Raw genomic sequence first — 18,166 nt, 5'->3', positions numbered from 1 at the left:
ATCTAAAACAAACAAGGCCTAGCATGAAATTGAGCAATAATCAGTTTTGGATTCACAATTTGGTTTTCATAGTCCAAAACAAACAGGGGACTTAGAGTAGGAATGTAAATCCATTTGAAGGGTCAAGGGTCGTGTCTCCTTACATTGGACACGTTTGACCAGAGCTCCACTGGGTATTTTGGTCATTTAAAAATAATTAAAAGCAATTAAAGAGCATCCGGGGTACTTTCGTTATTTCTTAAGAAACGGGTACGTTTTTATTCAACACCTTCCTTTTGAGAGCAGTATCCTTACGTGGTCTTGTTTCAAGAACTCGCTCAACAACCCACAGAGAGAGAGAGAGAGAAGAGAGAGAAGAGAGAGAGGGAGAGAGAGAGAGTTTTCTTCATTTACCAATCCCATATATAAGAATTTATAGAGTTACACTTCTAAGCTTTCTTTACTTATCAGTCTGATAGTGTGATTTAGGTTTTCTAAGGAAAAAGAGAAAGACAAAAGGCCGACATTTTCATTTTATAATAGGTGAAACATGGCATGCAGTCTCGTAACCTGAGTAAAAAAGACAAGGAAACAAGGCCCATCTCTTTTCCCATTCCAACAACACCATGGCATGTAATCAGGTAGCCATTTCCTGCACTTCGGTGGCCGGAAAGGAAATTCTCCGAGAACACAAGGGCATTCGCCGATCTCATTCCGGCAAGGACCTCCGCGAGCATGCCAGAATGCGAAGATCCCAATCTGATTCCCAACTCCGCTGCTCCATCAACACCGTCCGATCTTCCTCCGAGCCAAAACTCAAAACTAGCCGTTCTGTTAGGATCTTCCCATTTCCGTTCTCCGGTTCCATGATTCCCAACTCGTTGCGATCTTTTCTCTTTGACTCGGATTACAACAAAGACATGAGGTTAGTAGATTCTGAGGAGAGTGAAAAAGAGGAGGAGAAGAGGGTGAATTGGGTTGAGAGGCTTTTGGAGATTAAGAGTCGATGGAGAGATAGGCAAAGAGAGACAAAAGGAGATGGGGAAGATGAGGATGAGATTTTATGTGGTGTTTGTTATGATTCGGAGAGTGAAGAAGGAGGGGAGGAGGTGGATTTTGATAGGGAATCATTTTCGAGATTCTTGGTTCGAGTCCCTTTGGCTGAGACCAGGCTCTTTTCTCAGTTGGCATTCCTGTGCAATATGGCTTACGTGATTCCGGAGATTAAGGTATTCTCTTTGTTTTATCTTATTTACATTTCTGTTTTATATATTCTTATTGGGTTTCGATTAGGCTTTGCTCCATTCGTGAACTATCTAATTGTTCATCGTTTCATAGTTCATGGGGCTCATGAATTCCTTACTTTCGATCCAGAGTACTGGACAATAGTTTTGTACAAGTTGCCAAATTAGCCTCTCTTTTCTTTCTATTTTAGAAAGGTCTTAACAAAAGTTTGGTATTCTTGTAAAGGGCATGGTTTTTCCTCCCCCTTTCCGAAATTTACACCCCCTCTTGTTAGCTTTGTTTTCCTAAAATTTACACCTCCTTGTTTGCCTTTTTCCTGAAAATAAAGATTTTTTCAAGAAAAAGAAAAAATAATTAATGGAAATGCAGAGACAGAGGATGGAAATAATATGCGGAACAATGCAGCCCCACTCAAGGCAGTCCCAAAACCCTAGAAGGAATAGGGGATTTGTGGAATAACAAATGCTATTGCATGTTTGGTTGCCAATATTGCATTCAAGTTCCATTTGACTCCCCTAGCTTTTTTGCACACACCCCATGTGACACTAATTTCCCCTCAATTCATCTTCCAAACTTATTTCACCAAAAAATTAAAATTTTTGTAGAAGAATGGTGGAAAAGGTCTTGTCTTTTCTATCTTTTTCTCTTTCTTTCTCTCTCTCTCTCTCTCTCTTCCCTCTCTTCACTCTCTTTATTTTGGTAATGACACCCCTGCTTTTTCTGCTACTCTTCAAGAGAACTACAGCGCAACCAAACACTACAGACCACTTTTCCACTATTCTTCTAGACAAATCAAATGCTTTTCTCCTCCCCTCATTCTACTACCCTCCGAGACAACTTCTTGGGGTTGATTTAGACCGCCCATCTCATAGCGTGTACGTATATGTAATGGTGGATATTTGAGATGAAACTAAAGTAGGTTCCACAATGCATGCAACAGACAATATAGGGGTGCAACTCGGGTCGGGTCGGACTGTGGCAATTTCTAACCTATTATTAGGTACCATTACCTCAACCCTAACTCGACCCAACACGAGTCTTTGCTCGAGGATGGTTAACCCTAACCTAAACCGCCTCTAAATTTCTCAACCCTTGTAAGTTTTCTCTAATAAGTAGCCTACCTCATCGTGCCTAAAATACACTCAAAAGCTATGTATGACGTCAATTGTACATTTGTCTTGTGAGAATATCAACAACTCTACATAAAAAACAAGTAACTAACTCTATGTTTTTTGTCTGTAATAAAAGGGGGAAGATTTGAAGAAACATTACGGCCTGAATTTGGTGACCTCTTCATTAGAGAAAAAAGCAGAGGCAGAGGCAGAGGCAATAAAATCGAAGCTCGAAGAGGACTCCATTCGCGTGCCCGAAACGTCTCCCATCAAATTCTCACGTGCCAATCAGAAGCGCCCCATCCGACCGTCCGTTGCTTACGAGATCGCGGCTTCGGCTGCTTCGTACGTCCACGCACGTGCCAAGGGCCTCCTTTCATTGGGCTCCTCCGATGAAGAGGAGGAGGAGGAGGATGAGGAGATGCAGACACGTGGCGTTGTAGAAGAGGCGGAGCGTTCTCCATCTAGGGTTTATTATAAGTCTGAGGTGGCAGCTTACGTGGCAGCCTCGACTATGACAGCTGTTGTGGGTGCGGAAGAGAGAGCGAGGCAAGAGGCTGCGAAGGACCTTCAATCTCTTCATTCTTCGCCTTGTGAATGGTTCGTTTGTGACGATCCGGGCACATTTACTCGTTGCTTCGTCATCCAGGTAATTTTAATATTTTAGGCTTTTCCACCGTATTACTAAAACATAACGCCATTTATTAATAAATGCGTGGGATTCCAATTGTTAGGGTTCGGACTCGTTAGCGTCCTGGCAAGCAAATCTCTTCTTCGAACCCACAAAATTTGAGGTAAGCACATACTCTATAATCTCTACTTCAAAATTCCACAGGATTGACGTTTCTCTCTAATAACTCTTTGTGATCTACAAATAGTTGCTACCTCTGATTGATCACTTGGCATGGCCCAACTTAGGTTTACTAATGGTCCAAAAGCCATGTTAATCTTTCAATCCTAACTATGGGATTGAATGTAGTTTCAGATATTGAATGGGGAGTCTTCCCTATATTTCCATTTCTAGGCTCTTTATCAAACTGTTAGGATTTATCTGATCACCATTTTTTTTTTCTTCTCATATGTCCAGGGGACAGAGGTGCTTGTTCACAGGGGAATCTATGAAGCTGCAAAGGGAATATACGAGCAATTCATGCCAGGAATCCTGAACCACTTGGAGCTTTACGGAGAGAGAGCAAGACTTAGATTCACCGGTCACTCTCTGGGTGGTAGCCTTTCACTGCTGGTCAACTTGATGCTCTTGGGAAGGGGCGCTGTCAACCCCTCCACCCTATTGCCAGTTGTCACTTTTGGATCTCCTTCTGTGTTTTGTGGCGGCCACCGTATCCTCAATGATCTAGGGTTGGATGAGGGTCATGTGCACTCTGTTATAATGCATAGAGACATTGTCCCTAGAGCCTTCTCCTGCAACTATCCTAACCATGTGGCACAAGTCCTCAAACGACTCAACGGCACCTTTCGGTCTCACCCTTGCCTCAACAATAACGTGAGTATCAACTCTGCCACATTAATTTCCTCATAGCATGCATTGGAAAACGATAGTTAATGACAGTGAAATCTCAGAAATGTCAAAAATTTCTTTGACTCAAACACATGACAAAATGCATTGCAAGTGATTAAGTGAACATTTCCAGTGCTCTGAGTACGAGTGAAGACATTGTGATCTTAAGATTCCAAGTCCATGATACATCACAACAGTACTTAAACCCCATGCCTTATAGGGTATGTTCCCATTGCAATTGTAATGCATTAGGACATGCTACTACGGTATAGTGGGTGTCACCTCTGACTGCTCTGATTTATCTACATGCCTTGCATTGAATCTCTTATGGCCCAAAAATCATTCAAATCATTAAATCCTAACATCCAATCATATGCTTTTTTTTGTCATTGGACATAGACAGTCAAAAATGACAAAGGCAATGGTTCACATTAAACAAAAATGTAGGCATTAATAAATGTTAGGATTGTATGGTTGACATGAATTTGGGGTCATAGAAAGTCCAGAGGATGGCCTATCAAATGGACGGGTTTGGATCAATCAAAGGTAGGACCCACTATGCCGACCTCATTGTGTTACAGTGAGGTCATGCCGTATTGAAGCCTTACTCTATACAATGTTGTTTCACATGAGTAGCCTAAGACAGCAATAACAATTATAAATGACAATTCTGTAACCTTAAAACCCCACTGGTAGAGCAAGTCGAACACCATATTATGCAGCATTAAGCTAGTGTAGACTCAACATCTGGGCTTTGTTTTGACTAGGCCCACTAGTGAACTAGCTCTCTAACTCTTTTAAAATGTACATATATTTGTTTTCTTTTTGTATTGTCTCGTAGAAAGTTGATGTATACTTAATCTTGCAGCATTAATTTTCTGTCTCCAAACTCAAACGACATCAAAGGTGTCGTGGTGTAGTTGGTTATCACGTCTGTCTAACACACTGAAGGTCTCCGGTTCGAGCCCGGGCGACGCCATTGTGTTTTTAATTCTCAAAAAAAAAAAGGTTAACTTATGAAATAGCCAAAGAACATGTAATTGAGGGACAATTTAATTCAAGGAATTCTAGTCTGTGGTGATAGATAGCTCATTATAAAAATCCCACTGTTAGAGTAAGTTGCACACAATATTATGCAGCATTAAACCAGAGTAGACTCGACATCTGGGCTTTGTTTTGACTAGGCCTACAAGTGAACTAGCTTTCTAATATATATATAGATACTTAATCTTGCAGTATTAATTTTCAGTGTCCAAACACCAAACTACAAAGGTTAACTTACGAAATAGCCAAAAAAACATGAGATTGAGGACCAATTTTGTTTAAGGAATTCCAGTCTGTGATGATAGATAGCTCATTATAAAAATGTAAGTAGGAAATTTACATTCATGTTTCTTTGCTAATGTTGTCTCAATGTGCGTTCTGCAGAAATTGTTGTATTCTCCTTTGGGGAAGGTATTCATTCTTCAACCTGATGGGAAGTCATCTCCTCCTCACCCCTTTCTCCCACCTGGGAGTGCTCTCTACGCCTTGGGCGTGAACCGAGACAGTTCGCAATTGGGTATAGCAAGTGCATTGAGGGCCTTCCTCAATTCTCCTCACCCACTAGAGACCCTGAGTGACCCCACCGCCTATGGTTCAGAAGGCACAATCCTTAGAGACCATGATTCAAGCAACTACTTGAAGGCCATCAATGGTGTGCTCCGCCAACATACCAAGTGGGTTGTTCGAAGGTCAAGGAAGCCTAGGCTACACCAATGGTGGCCTCTGTTGACAATGTCACCATATGGGCGGAGCCTTGAGGTAAATACCGAGAATTCCTACTTGGTCACTAAAGAAGTAGTTAGTGGGTAGTCTGAAGGGCGACAATAGTCAGAGGCTAAACCGTTGGGGGCCTCTTTTTATGTTGCCATCACACTTGTGAAGTGAAGAGGGAAACGGCGGAATTCAGAGACCTTCAGCTTGGTCACTAATTAAAGAGCTAGTTACTGGTCATGGAGACTGTAAATTCTTCCCTCTATATGCAAAGATTTGTATAGGAATTTCTAGGAAACATGGATGAGGGCTTTGGTTCTCCATTTGTCTTTGTACATGCTCCCTTTTGCTTTATTTTTTGTCCATTTTTTTGTTGTTTGTATCTAAATGTTATCTATTATCCATGTACGTGTGGCTTACATTGATTTTTTTGAATGATCATGGCTCAAGTTGATTGTTCTTAAGAGTATGGATTCATGTATTCAAAGCTCTGCTGCATCATATATGCCTTTTATTATCAATGGTTTGCTCTGGAGAATTTGTTTAAAAAGGAACCTACGAACAGAGCCATGGATAAGAGTGCAAGTCCGAACCTTCTATCTCACCAAGAGTTGTTAAACACTATCAGGGTAGGTTCTACACCTGAGTCAATAGAAATGGTAGCTGCTCCAGAGTAAACAGATAATCAGGGTTACCAGGGAAAAAAATACAACCAAAGGATGGATTGTGTGCCTTGACAACCTTAATAGTCCGATAGATGATATTGCTGATAGAGCTTTTTTTTTTTTTGATAGGTAAGCTGGGGTTTGGCGGGGACCCCTACCGATTTATTAGAATGTTAGAATGTGAAAGATATTACAATCAGCATACAAAACGCTAACCCTATCCTAATAATAGGATACAGACAAAGAGAACAATGAATATTGCTGCCAGAGCTAAAGAAAAGAAACATGAGCATGGCTATGTTTACTGACCTGGAGCTCTTATCCTTGTGATGAAGAAGTTGAATACAAAAGAAAAGGGAAAAACTAGTCAGCATTAAAACGTGATATACTATAATCGAGACACAAAGAAACCTTTATAGTAGATGGCAGCCCCTCTACTAAAGATAGAGCGTTGGCGCCCAAGCAAAGCTATACCTGTTGTTTTGTGACTTTTTTTTTATGGGTTCTTTTGTGACTCAAGCTAGCTAAAGAAAAGGCAAAAAAAGTCTCGCCACTTGAGAGGACAGGCCCCAGTGCCGTAGTAGTCAACAACTCTTGTTTGCAATGCTTTTCTTTGGATGATAGTTCCTTGGTTTTTCTGAAAGTGATGAACAAGTAAATCTCATCATTACGGGCCGGTTTCATTGATAGCAGAAAAGTATGCGCCTTATGTTTAGGGCGCTCGCGCTAGCCAGCAAGCAGCAAGCAACGGCTTTTGCTAACCTAAGAGCTGAAAGATTGAATGTGTAAGCCTACCGCTTTCCCTAAACTATCCAAGGAAAAGGAACTATAGCAGTAGGATTCTGATTGGCTGGAGAGGGAGGGACCCTCCCCAGTCCATTAAATCCATTTCATTCCACTATAACCCCTCTCCAATCAATCCAAACAAAGGATTGCTTCCATGAGGTTTCACGAATGAAAATTCTAGTAGATATGAGTGCTGAAAAACCTTGTATGCGCCAAACAACTCATTCCAGGTTTAAAAAACCTTGTATGTGCCAAACAACTCATCCTCCGAATCTCAATTGATGTCTACTGATGACTTTATTTTGATCCTAGATTGAAAAATCTTAGCTTATTATAATATTTATTTTTTCTAACACATTCATTTCTGATCACATTTAAAGACAGAAAGATCTCTAGACTTCAGATTGTCATGTTTTCTAAAAAAAATACAAGCTAACATGCATGGAAGAGTATAAAGTCTTAACTTTTGGGTGACAAATCTCACCAACTTCAATATTTTAACAAAAGAATTAGAGATGTGATACCAGCACTCTCTTGATTCTGTAGTGGCATTCCTCACTTTATTAAACTCTTCTTTAATTTTTGGTTGATAAACTTTTGAGAATTGTACTAAACTTCAAAAGCTAATTAGAAAAGTGTGAATAAATAGAGTGCCATTATTAAAGAGGAGTGGTGATGTCATTTCCCATTAATTAACCATGCTTATTTATTATTATGAACAACTTTAGTTGTGCATAAAAAGCAATCGAAGATGGTAGAGCATTGCTAGCAAAACGGAAATCCGTTTTGTAAAAAAATACCGAAAGGCACTGTGGTGACATGTGTACAGAAAGACAAAGAAGAAAGCTCGAATCCCCATGAAATGCCAAAAGCACTCTGAAAATGACTAGATCACATGTCATTTTCACTTTTGTCTTTATTTTCTCGATGAAGTTCCTTGAGGAAAACAATTCCAAAACATAAATTTGTTCTGAACATAAAGAGTGTTTGGAGGAAAATTATATGGATATAGTTTATTTTGGGAATATCCTTATAAATTGAAGGTACCTTATAATAAAGGGAAATTTCTCAAAAAAATGTGATTTTTAACTGAAAATCTCAAAAAGGGTTGAGTTGGCTAAATTCTCAAAAAGGGGTGAAACGCATCCCAGGGCATGTTTAAAGACAAGAATGCCCTTGAGTTGCTTTTCCCTCTACCTTTTTGAGAAACGGATCCCAATGCATTTCACAAACCCTATTCACCTTTTTTAGATTCTTCTTCCCCATGCCAAGTGTTGAAAGTCTTGCCTTTGGTAAAACTCCATTGTACAGCTCCCTTCTCAGATGAATTCAACCCATATTTTTCAAAATAGACTATACAGCCCATACATAGGATGATCCAAACCGCTCTATTGATGGGCCACAACGTAAATAGGTTGTGCCCCAAAAATCATTTCCATAGGATGATTCTAAACATCCGATCTAAGAGGGACTTAGATTATGGAAACTTCTATATATTGGACGGTTGGGACCATCTATGGAAATAATTTTTGGGGCAGAGCCTATTTATGTTGTGGCCCATCAATTGGGCGGTTTGGATCATCCTATGGTGTGGGCTGTATGGTCCATTTTGAAAAATACGAGGTGAATTTTTCACTGCCCTTCTACAAATTGTGTTCAATTACATAAATACTTTTGGCTTTTGATTTAGTGGTAGGGAAGACATATATTGTTTCTTCATGAGAAAGAGTTTTTATACGGTATAAACCTATATACTCCAGCATTTTTCAAAAAAGTATTGTACGGGTCACACCATATGATGATCCAACCGTCCATTAGATAAGCCACAATGCAAATAGGTTGTGCCTAAAAAATTATTTTCACAGGGTGATCTAATGAAATACAATGCAAATAGTATTGTACGGGTCACACATGAAGGTCGACATTTTTACATTCTTCGCAAACAGGTGCGAATTTGCCATAATAGGTGCAGGTTGACCTTTATAACATATGTACAAACAAGTGGGAATTTGCCTTGATAGGTCGACCTTTTCAGCATTTGACCAAACAGGTAGGAATACCAATTACAGGTCGACTTGCAGGTCGACATTTCCACCATTCCGTCAGACAGGTGTAAAACATGTGAAAAGGTCGACCTTTCCACCATTCCGTCATACAGGTGTTCATAAATTCATTGCAACATTGACACCCAATGAAGTACTATTAGATTGTGTGAAGCAATATTTCGACTCTTGAACCACTATTTATACCTTGGAACCAATATTTATACCTTGGAACCACTACATAATGGTAAATAGTGGTTCGTAGGTATAATTAATTAGTGGTTCATAAGTATAATTAGTGGTTCCTCGGTATAATTAGTGCTTCTGAGTGTTTAAAACCCTATAAATACAGTCATTCTTACAAGTATTAGGCAATCTAAATTATGAACCACCATAACATCTGAGTGTTTAGAAAACTATTTAACCCATTGTTCATAAATTCATTGCAACATTGACACCCAATAAAGTACTATTAGATTGTGTGAAGCAATATTTCTACTCTGGAACCACTATTTATACATTGGAACCACTATTATTAGCTTGGAACCACTATATAATGATAAATAGTGGTTCCTATGTATAATTAGTGGTTCCTAGGTATAATGAGTACTTCTGAGTATTTAAAACCATATAAATACAGTCATTCTCATAAGTATTAGGCCATCTAAACTATTAACCACAATAACATCCGAGTGTTTAGAAAACTACTTAACCCATTGTTCATAAATTCATTGCAACATTGACACCCAATGAAGCACTATTTATACCTTGGAACCACTACATAATGGTAAATAGTGGTTCCTAGGTATAATTAGTGGTTCCTAAGTATAATGAGTGGTTCCTAGGTATAATGAGTGCTTTTGGGTGTTTAAAACCCTATAAATACAGTCATTCTCACAAGTATTAGGCCATCTAAACTATGAACTGCCATAACATCCGAGTGTTTAGAAAACTATTTAACCCATTGTTCATAAATTCATTGCAACATTGACACCCAATGAAGTACTTTTAGATTGTGTGAAGTAATATTTCTACTCTGAAACCACTATTTATACCTTGGAACCACTATTTATAGCTTGGAACCACTACATAATGGTAAATAGTGGTTCCTAGGTATAATTAGTGGTTCCCAGGTATAATGAGTGCTTCTGAGTGTTTAAAATCCTATAAACACAGTCATTCTCACAAGTATTAGGCCATCTAAACTATTAACCACCATAATATCCGAGTGACAATACACCATACATTAAAGTATTAGGCCATCTAAATAATACACCATAGCACTGTAAAGAGGATGATGACAATAACAAATGCCTAACAAAACCATAATAAATCCCTAACAAATAAACAAGATTATGACAATACATCATAGCATTGTAAGGAACACGTTAAACCTATGCAAATGTATCACAATGGACCTACTTGAGAAGTTTAGGTTTGATAGCCAAAGAAAAATAAAAGATCCAATAAAATCTACATTTTAGGAGAGGGGAACTCCCCTCTCTGCAATGGAATTTCGTTTGGGTGTTTTACAAAGATAATGGAGTTTGATTTTGGCATGGGAAGAAAAAGGTCAAAAGGTCAAAATGTTAGGTGAAATGCATTGGGATTTGTTGCTTACTTTTTTGGAGGGAAAACCAACACAAGGGCATTTTTATCCAAAAATACTCCTTGGGATGCGTTTCACCCCTTCTTGAGAAATTATCCAACTTAACCATTTTTTGAGAATTTCAGATAAAAGTCATATTTTTTTGAGAATTTTCCCTATAATAAATCTTGAACTAGGTTCAAGTTACTTTTCTATTTGATGGGTAACCAAACAATGGAAAAAGTGGAAAATTCAACAAAAGATTTTCTTTTCCAAACTTTCCCATAATAATAAGACCAAACAGGGTCTAAAATCCTTATCCTGACTATACTAAAAGCGAGAATCCTACGTTTTTACCAGTAAGAAAAGGTCATAGATACATAAAGAGACCAAAAGAATAATGTCACCCCCACGCCTATGAGAACCCAGCGAACACGCATGTTGATGTTATCCTCCATCCACTCACTGTGTGTTAACGTTTATTCTCTCTTTCACATGTCAAGTCAAATCTTTCTACGATTCCGCTAACTCCTTTGCCATTAATTGATTTATCTAGGAGACTACTGATATTGGCACTACTATGTTTTAATAATTACACAAACTTAGCTTGTCTTTCCTTCTTTAATCGGCATTCAAGAGCTTTTTGGGAACTGTAATGACCTTTGACAGCTGTTTAAACAATAAAAATATAAGATGAATTAGTACAATTATCAAAACATGTTAGTGCCAACATCAATAACTATCTAGAATCATCTTCAAACATTAAAACATGGTAGAAAAGGGTCACCCACTGTTACTAACTGGCCGTTCCCTTTCCAAATGCATTCCCTTTCCAACTTTTTCTTTTTCTTTTTTCTTTTTTCTCCCAGTCTTTTTCAAGAACATTCATAACTTAGAAAAGCCAATCGTGGTGGGGCTCAAGCAAAATCCTTATCTGCCCTTGTGTTTCTGATGCTTAGTATGAGAACCTTGCAACCTCCCTGTCATCATCATCATACCAAGTACAAAGTGGGCAATCAACATCATGTTTTCTAGTTAAATAGTGTTAGGCAGTCCTGATCGTTTCGATCAGATTGTGAGAACCGATGGGGATGGTGAGGGCCCCAACCAATTATTGGCCCAAAATTAATGCCCTGTTCATTTGAGATTGTGGCAACCGATTGTCAGCCCCCAGCCGATTATCGGACTCAAAATTATGTTTAATTGCCTAGAAAATCCTTAATTATAATCGTTATGTTCCTTTTCTCTTTCTTCCATTCGTCTGTAATCAAAATCTTGAAAAGATTAAATTGCTCCAGCCATCAAATTAATGAATATGAAATGACTTGTAGTTTTATCGTGAGAAATTTATTAGGAGACGTAATCCCACGAATGTCATTAGTGTGAATGTGAAAATTACAGGTGCAAAAGGGTCAATAATCCTGCATCTTCGCCAGTGGCTAGAGTACCCCTCCTAGGGTATCTGCATTTGCATGGACGGTGGTCTTAGATAAAACCCTCATTGTGGATCACCTCCGTAATCGATACATGTGGATAACTGATCATTGCACGATGTGTGTGGAGGCGGGAGAGACTATGGATCTTTTGCTTCTGCAAAACAGCTAGGAATGTATGGGGAAATATACTAATTAAGTAGATTTGGAGTATCATGGGTGTTCCTTTCCAAGCTGTCGGAGCTTTTGGATAGTTGGTTGTTTAACCCTTGGTGAAAGCGAGGTAAGATCTTAAAGAAGTTTACTCTTCTGACCACTATCTGGGTGCTTTGGAATGAGAGAAATGCTAGGGTGTTTAAAGGCTTAGTAAAGACACCCCATTACATCTTTATTAAGGTGATCACCTTGACCATCTTATAGGTTTCGCTTTGTTTCAGCATATGATATATGGCAAGGATGCGCTGAGATATGAACCAGTAGTGAGCAGAGGGCATTAGCCTGTCAGGTATGGGATCCTCCTAGTCGAGGCCTTTTAAAGTTAAATTTTGATGGCTCTTGCCTCGGGAATACCAGGCCAGGAAATTCCAATGAGGTGGAGATTAGAGCAGTTTATCAAGTAATTAGGATAATTGATCCTAGCATACTGGATCAAGTTATACTAGAGGGAGACTCATTGAATGTGATAAAATGGATTAAGGCCTATCCTTGGAGGTTTGGGCACTGGATTGATGAGATCATGGATCAAGTGACTGATCATCTATCCCTTTCCATCATGGAAGGCGGTCGGCTAACAGAGCCACGGAGGGCAATGATGGATTTGGAAACCTTCGATAACCTTCCTCATTGATGGATAGTAGTTTTGTGTTCTTTGTGTTTATTCTTTCTTGGTAGCCATGTACTTAAGCGTTACAAGGATTAAGGCCATGTTTGGATTGCAGGAATTTTATGTAAAACTTTTGAGAAGAAACTTTTTCAGATTTTGTTTACTATTGTTTATTACATATGAAAAGACATGTACCACCACAATTCAAGTTTTATCGAGAGAGACCTTCAATTTATAATGATATCCCTCTGAATTGCCTACTTGTCATTTCCTTCTAAATTATGGAAGCGAAAAAAAATTCGAGGAAAAAATATCACTAGAATGTTTTTAATGCTAAACCCAACAGCAAGGGAACCCCATTGGATCCACATTACTCAATGCGTTTATAACAACACTAACAACACTGAAAAATGCAAATTAAAAGAATGATAAAGGCAGTTTAGTTGACTTGGATATATATATATATATATATATATATATATATATATATATATATATATATAGTAAAAAACCTGTGCGATGCACGGGCCGACAAAGAACTGTACGGACTACATCATAGGTTGATCCAAACCGTCCATGTGATGGAACACAACATCAATAGGTTGTGCCCGTAAAATCATTTTTATAGGCTGATCCTAGACCTCCAATCTATAGAGGTTTCCATAATATGTTGTTCATATGAACGTGCCCGGAATTTGTAAATATTTTTACAGGTGTGCTGATTTCGTAATATCCTCAAAAAATTAATAAGAAAAAGTAGTTTTTTCGTAATTGTCGTAATTCTTTGTAGTTTTTTCCATAATTGTCATATCCAGGTACCCGTTATCCATAATTTTCCTCCCAAACCTTACTACTAATGATTATTATTGCTAGCAACCTTTCAAGAAAAAGTAGTTTTTCGTAATTGTCATATTTCTTTACGTATTATTGCTGGCAACCTTTCAAGAAATAGTATTTCCGTGCAGTTTTTCATCACATCTAATAAGACAAATCTCTGAATACATACAATTGCAAAGGATGGGAGAGACATAGCGTTTGGAGAAGGTGGCTAGCGAATATATACAGATATGTGAGGAGGGCAAAAACAGTAAAAATCATCCACATTGACGTGTTAAATTGACAAAATTCTTTCCTTTTCTCTTTGCTATATATATATATATATATATATATATATATATATATATACTAGTAAAAAAACCCCGTGCGATGCACGGGCAGACAAAGAACTGTACGGACCACATCATAGGTTGATCCAAACCGTCCATGTGATGGAACACAACATCAATAGGTTTTGCCCGGAAAATCATTTCCATAGGCTGATCCTAGCCCTCCAATCTATAGAGGTTTCCATAATTAAAAAAGCATGAAGGAGGGGGGGTAGGATTGAAATTATGTGGCTTTAATGGGTGTTGTTGTTTGTCTTTCAATTCCTTTTTCTTTTTCATTTGTCTTTTGTGTGTTTTGGATATATATATATATATATATACACACACACACACACACACACACTAGTAAAAAAAACCCCTTGCGATGCACAGGCCAACAAAGAACTGTACGGACCACATCATTGGTTGATCCAAACCGTCCATGTGATGGAACACAACATCTATAGGTTGCGCCCCAAAAATCATTTCCATAGGCTGATCCTAGCCCTCCAGCCCTCCAATCTATAGAGGTTTCCATAATATGTTGTTCCTCTTAAATCGGATGGTTAAGATCACTCTATAGATTTTTTTATTAAAAAAGCATAAAAGAGGGGGGTAAGATTGAAATTATGCGGCTTTCATGGGTGCCTTTGTTAAAAAGCATAAAGGATGGGGTAGGATTGAAATTATGTGGCTTTAATGGGTGCCTTTGTTAGAAAGCATAAAGGAGAGGTAGGATTGAAAATATGCGGGTACCTTTGTTAAAAAAAAGTAAAAAAAAGTGATGTGTAATTCTCATAGAATTTTGAAATAATTCAAAAAATTCTCTCCTTTTCTCTTATGCTATATAGTAGATAGATAGATACTAGGTTTGATCCACTTGGTATTTAATATATAAAATGAGGGAAGTTATTGGCAGAAACTGATCAGATGTCCTAAAATTTAATCAATTATAAGAAAGGAGCAGACTAACTAGATAACTCAACACTAGTTGCTAATCATACTACTGTTGCTCATGTATTTTTTCTCAAGAAGGTCTGGAAGAGAATTAGCTGCTAAAAAAGCATCCACTCTTTGCTATTTGGATTGACATCATCTTCTGGATTCAAAGTGGGTTAGATGGTTCATAAGCTTGACATTGCCATTAGAATCTCACTGCCTATTTCGTGTTTGTTCAAAATGCCTGTAAAGAACATCAAGAGGGTGTTTGGTCCATGTCAACATCTTCTTTAGAATGTTGAGATGGCATTTCCCCACAAATGGATTGATATTTGGGCAAGCATGTTTCAGGAATCACTCATTTTTTGCTTGCTTATTTTCTTGTATTGCTATACTAGTGCGGCAACCCGTGCGATGCACGGGGCAAGAAAAATAAATAATTCATAAAAAAAGATGTGTCAAAAATATTTATAAAAAGGAGGGAATGCACTCATAAAAAGATGTAGGTGGAACAAAAGAATAGCTTGAAAGCCAGAAAAAAAAGGGAAGTGATATTTACTCCCCTTTTCATCACAAAGGACACCCAGTGTCAGTGTATCAATGACAAAAAGGGGGCTAATGTACTTCGAATTGCGACAAAAAGGGGGCTAATGTATTTAGGGGGATAACATGATAAATTGTAAGTCCTTCGAATTTAAAGTCAAGGGCTGGTTATCTTCTTGGTGATGCCCGTCGTGCTAAATATAAAGTAAAAGATAATAAGTAGCGTGAAGTAGACATAAATGTAGGAATAATAAAACAGTAATGAAATGTCCACATTGTTTGAGCTTACAAAGTGATAATTCGCGAATAAGACTAAATGCATGATGATTATATATAAATAAATTTTAGGGGTATCAAGTCAGCCCCTAGAGCGTAGAGCCACTCTGAGCACATAACATTATTTACATATAATCCCATACACAAATGGCTTTGAAGTTAAATGAAAATAATCTTATTTGCAGTTAAGGACTAATATTAGTGTCATCACATAAGACCTTTAATCTCAATTGCAAGATGCCATTATTCAGTTATAATCTACTCTATAGATAGGGTGCAACTCGGGTCGATTTTTGGGAATTCGGGTTGAGATTTTACCTGGAAATCGGGTCGGGTTTATTCCTATTCATTTTTTAGTAAAAGCTCAACCCGACCCGACCCAAGTTGCATCCCTAGCACCGTGTCATGCACGTTGGAAGCTATTTAAGATTGAAATGAAATTGATAGTTGATTAAAGAACAAAACCATTGAGCATTGATATGAGTTTTAGCCTTGGGTAGGGACCATGAAAAAGACAAAAAGGCCTTCATCCACCTTTAACTTGGGACAGCCACATCTGGTGTGTATATATATATATATATATATATATTAGAGAGAGAGAGAGAGATTGCCCCCCCCCCATAATGACTTGGAAAATCCCTTTTATAATGTATGGATGTACATGCATGCTAAAATAGTTTAGTGGCCATGGCCCCCCAATGACCATTGCAGGTAAGTGTAAATTAGTCCGCCCCCACTAAGGCTCTGTTCACTTCTTTTTCCCGGAAAGGAAAGGAAAGGAAAGGATTTCGTTTTCCTTTCCTTTCCAGGTGACATGGCAGAAGGAAAAGGAATCCAGGGAACTGTCAAGGAAAACGTTTCGTTTTCCTTAAAAAGCCTCTTTCCGATATATTTAATCGGAATCAAATCTCGAGTAACAGGGAAAAAGTCAACTTCCACGTCATTTTCAGCTTTTAAATAAGAAATTCCACATTTGATAATATTTTTCCCTCGAAAAGAAGTGAACACAGAAATTCTGTCGTATCAAGGTCTTGTCAGAGAAAAAAAAGGCTGTTTTCCAGGGAAAACAGCACCAGGGAAAACACACACTCTTCATATAAAAACTCATTTTTGAGTTTACCTTCTCTGACAATGCACAAACATTTTCAAGCAGGCGTGTGAGAAAAGTGACAATTGTGATGGTGACACAATAGGGGAGGAGAGAAAGTGAGAGATGTCGGGGGCGGTTGGATCTATTGAGAAAGGTTATGGAAATTTTTCGTTGAGAAAAAATCTAAGGTCTAATCAGGTTACTTTTTCTTTAAAAGCTTGTAAAATCTCTTGATCCAAAAAAAATAAAAATAAAAAATCAAGGAAATCGAGTTAGCCAAACTTTGGAAAACTCGTTTTCCAAAAGAAAAACAAAGTGCCTAGTTAAATTTTCCCTGCATCCAGAACAAACCCTACAGGTGCTTGATAGGTCGGGGGGAGAGATACGTGAAGAGATTAGAGAGAGAGGCTAGAGAGAGAGAGAGAGGGAGGTATTTCAAAAAAAGATGTAGCTTATTGACGAACTTAATTAAAATGCCACTTTTAGTCATATTTTCCTTTATAGATAGAGATAATGTCATCGTAGGCCAACTCAAAATCCTACATTTACTCATATTTTCCTTTATTAGAGAGTGAGAGGCATTTACGATATAAAGAAAAGAAAAGAGGTATGCTACACTGAAGGGCATCCTTGCAAAAATACGGTGAAAGGGTGCCCCTATTGGCCAAACATTACCATCGTGCATTTATGAAGGAAAATATGGTACATATTGGCCAATGGGGGCACCCTTTCACTCATTTTTTGTAAGAGTGCCCCTCAGTTTAGAATTCCTCAAAAGGAAAATATGAGTAGATGAGAATTTTTTAGCTAGGCGAGAATCATTGGGGTGCAGGGCGTGCGGGGCTGCAGATTGTTCGATCAACACAATGCTACATGTACTCAATTTTTAGTTGACTAACTGGAAATGCTACATCTACTCATTTTTGTTCCTTGTATGTGTTTTTGTGTGTGTGTTCGTGGTCTATACTCCCTAGCTAGTCCATGCAGGTTCCCTAGCAAAAACTAGTCACAATGGTGCTCCCATTGGATCCATTAATCAAAGTGCGTTTGTATTTGTACTGAAAAATATAAAAGTAAAGGAGTAAATATAGCTCAATTTTTGTCAAGATAGAAATAGGAGAACCTAACCCCACAACTCTTTCTCCCGCTCCTCGTCTAGTCCCTTTTAAACAAGGGAGTACTGATATTTCCCACCTTTATGGGGACAAAATTAGGACCAGTACTGC

At 38.2% G+C, this 18,166-nt stretch overlaps 1 protein-coding gene and 1 non-coding gene across 2 annotated transcripts; both read left to right on the top strand.

Annotated features, from left to right (window-relative positions):
- Positions 1-444: 444 nt before the first annotated feature.
- LOC143889322 (phospholipase A1 PLIP1, chloroplastic-like) lies at positions 445-6,074 on the top strand. Its single transcript, XM_077393495.1, has 5 exons — positions 445-1,208; positions 2,473-2,985; positions 3,071-3,130; positions 3,424-3,840; positions 5,284-6,074. The coding sequence occupies exons 1-5, from the start codon at positions 606-608 to the stop codon at positions 5,707-5,709; spliced, it is 2,019 nt and encodes a 672-aa protein (XP_077249610.1). The 5' UTR covers positions 445-605; the 3' UTR covers positions 5,710-6,074.
- On the top strand, positions 4,761-4,834 carry TRNAV-AAC (transfer RNA valine (anticodon AAC)). The gene has a single exon. It is a non-coding gene; the product is annotated as a tRNA-Val (tRNA).
- Positions 6,075-18,166: the final 12,092 nt, after the last annotated feature.

This window comes from Tasmannia lanceolata, unplaced genomic scaffold (genome assembly GCF_043159265.1).
Source record: "Tasmannia lanceolata isolate RefF3 unplaced genomic scaffold, GAP_Taslan_0.1 ptg000013l, whole genome shotgun sequence".
NCBI classification, from domain to species: Eukaryota; Viridiplantae; Streptophyta; class Magnoliopsida; order Canellales; family Winteraceae; genus Tasmannia; species Tasmannia lanceolata.
Note: the sequence above shows the minus strand (reverse complement) of the source record. Positions and strands in the feature narration are given on the sequence as shown.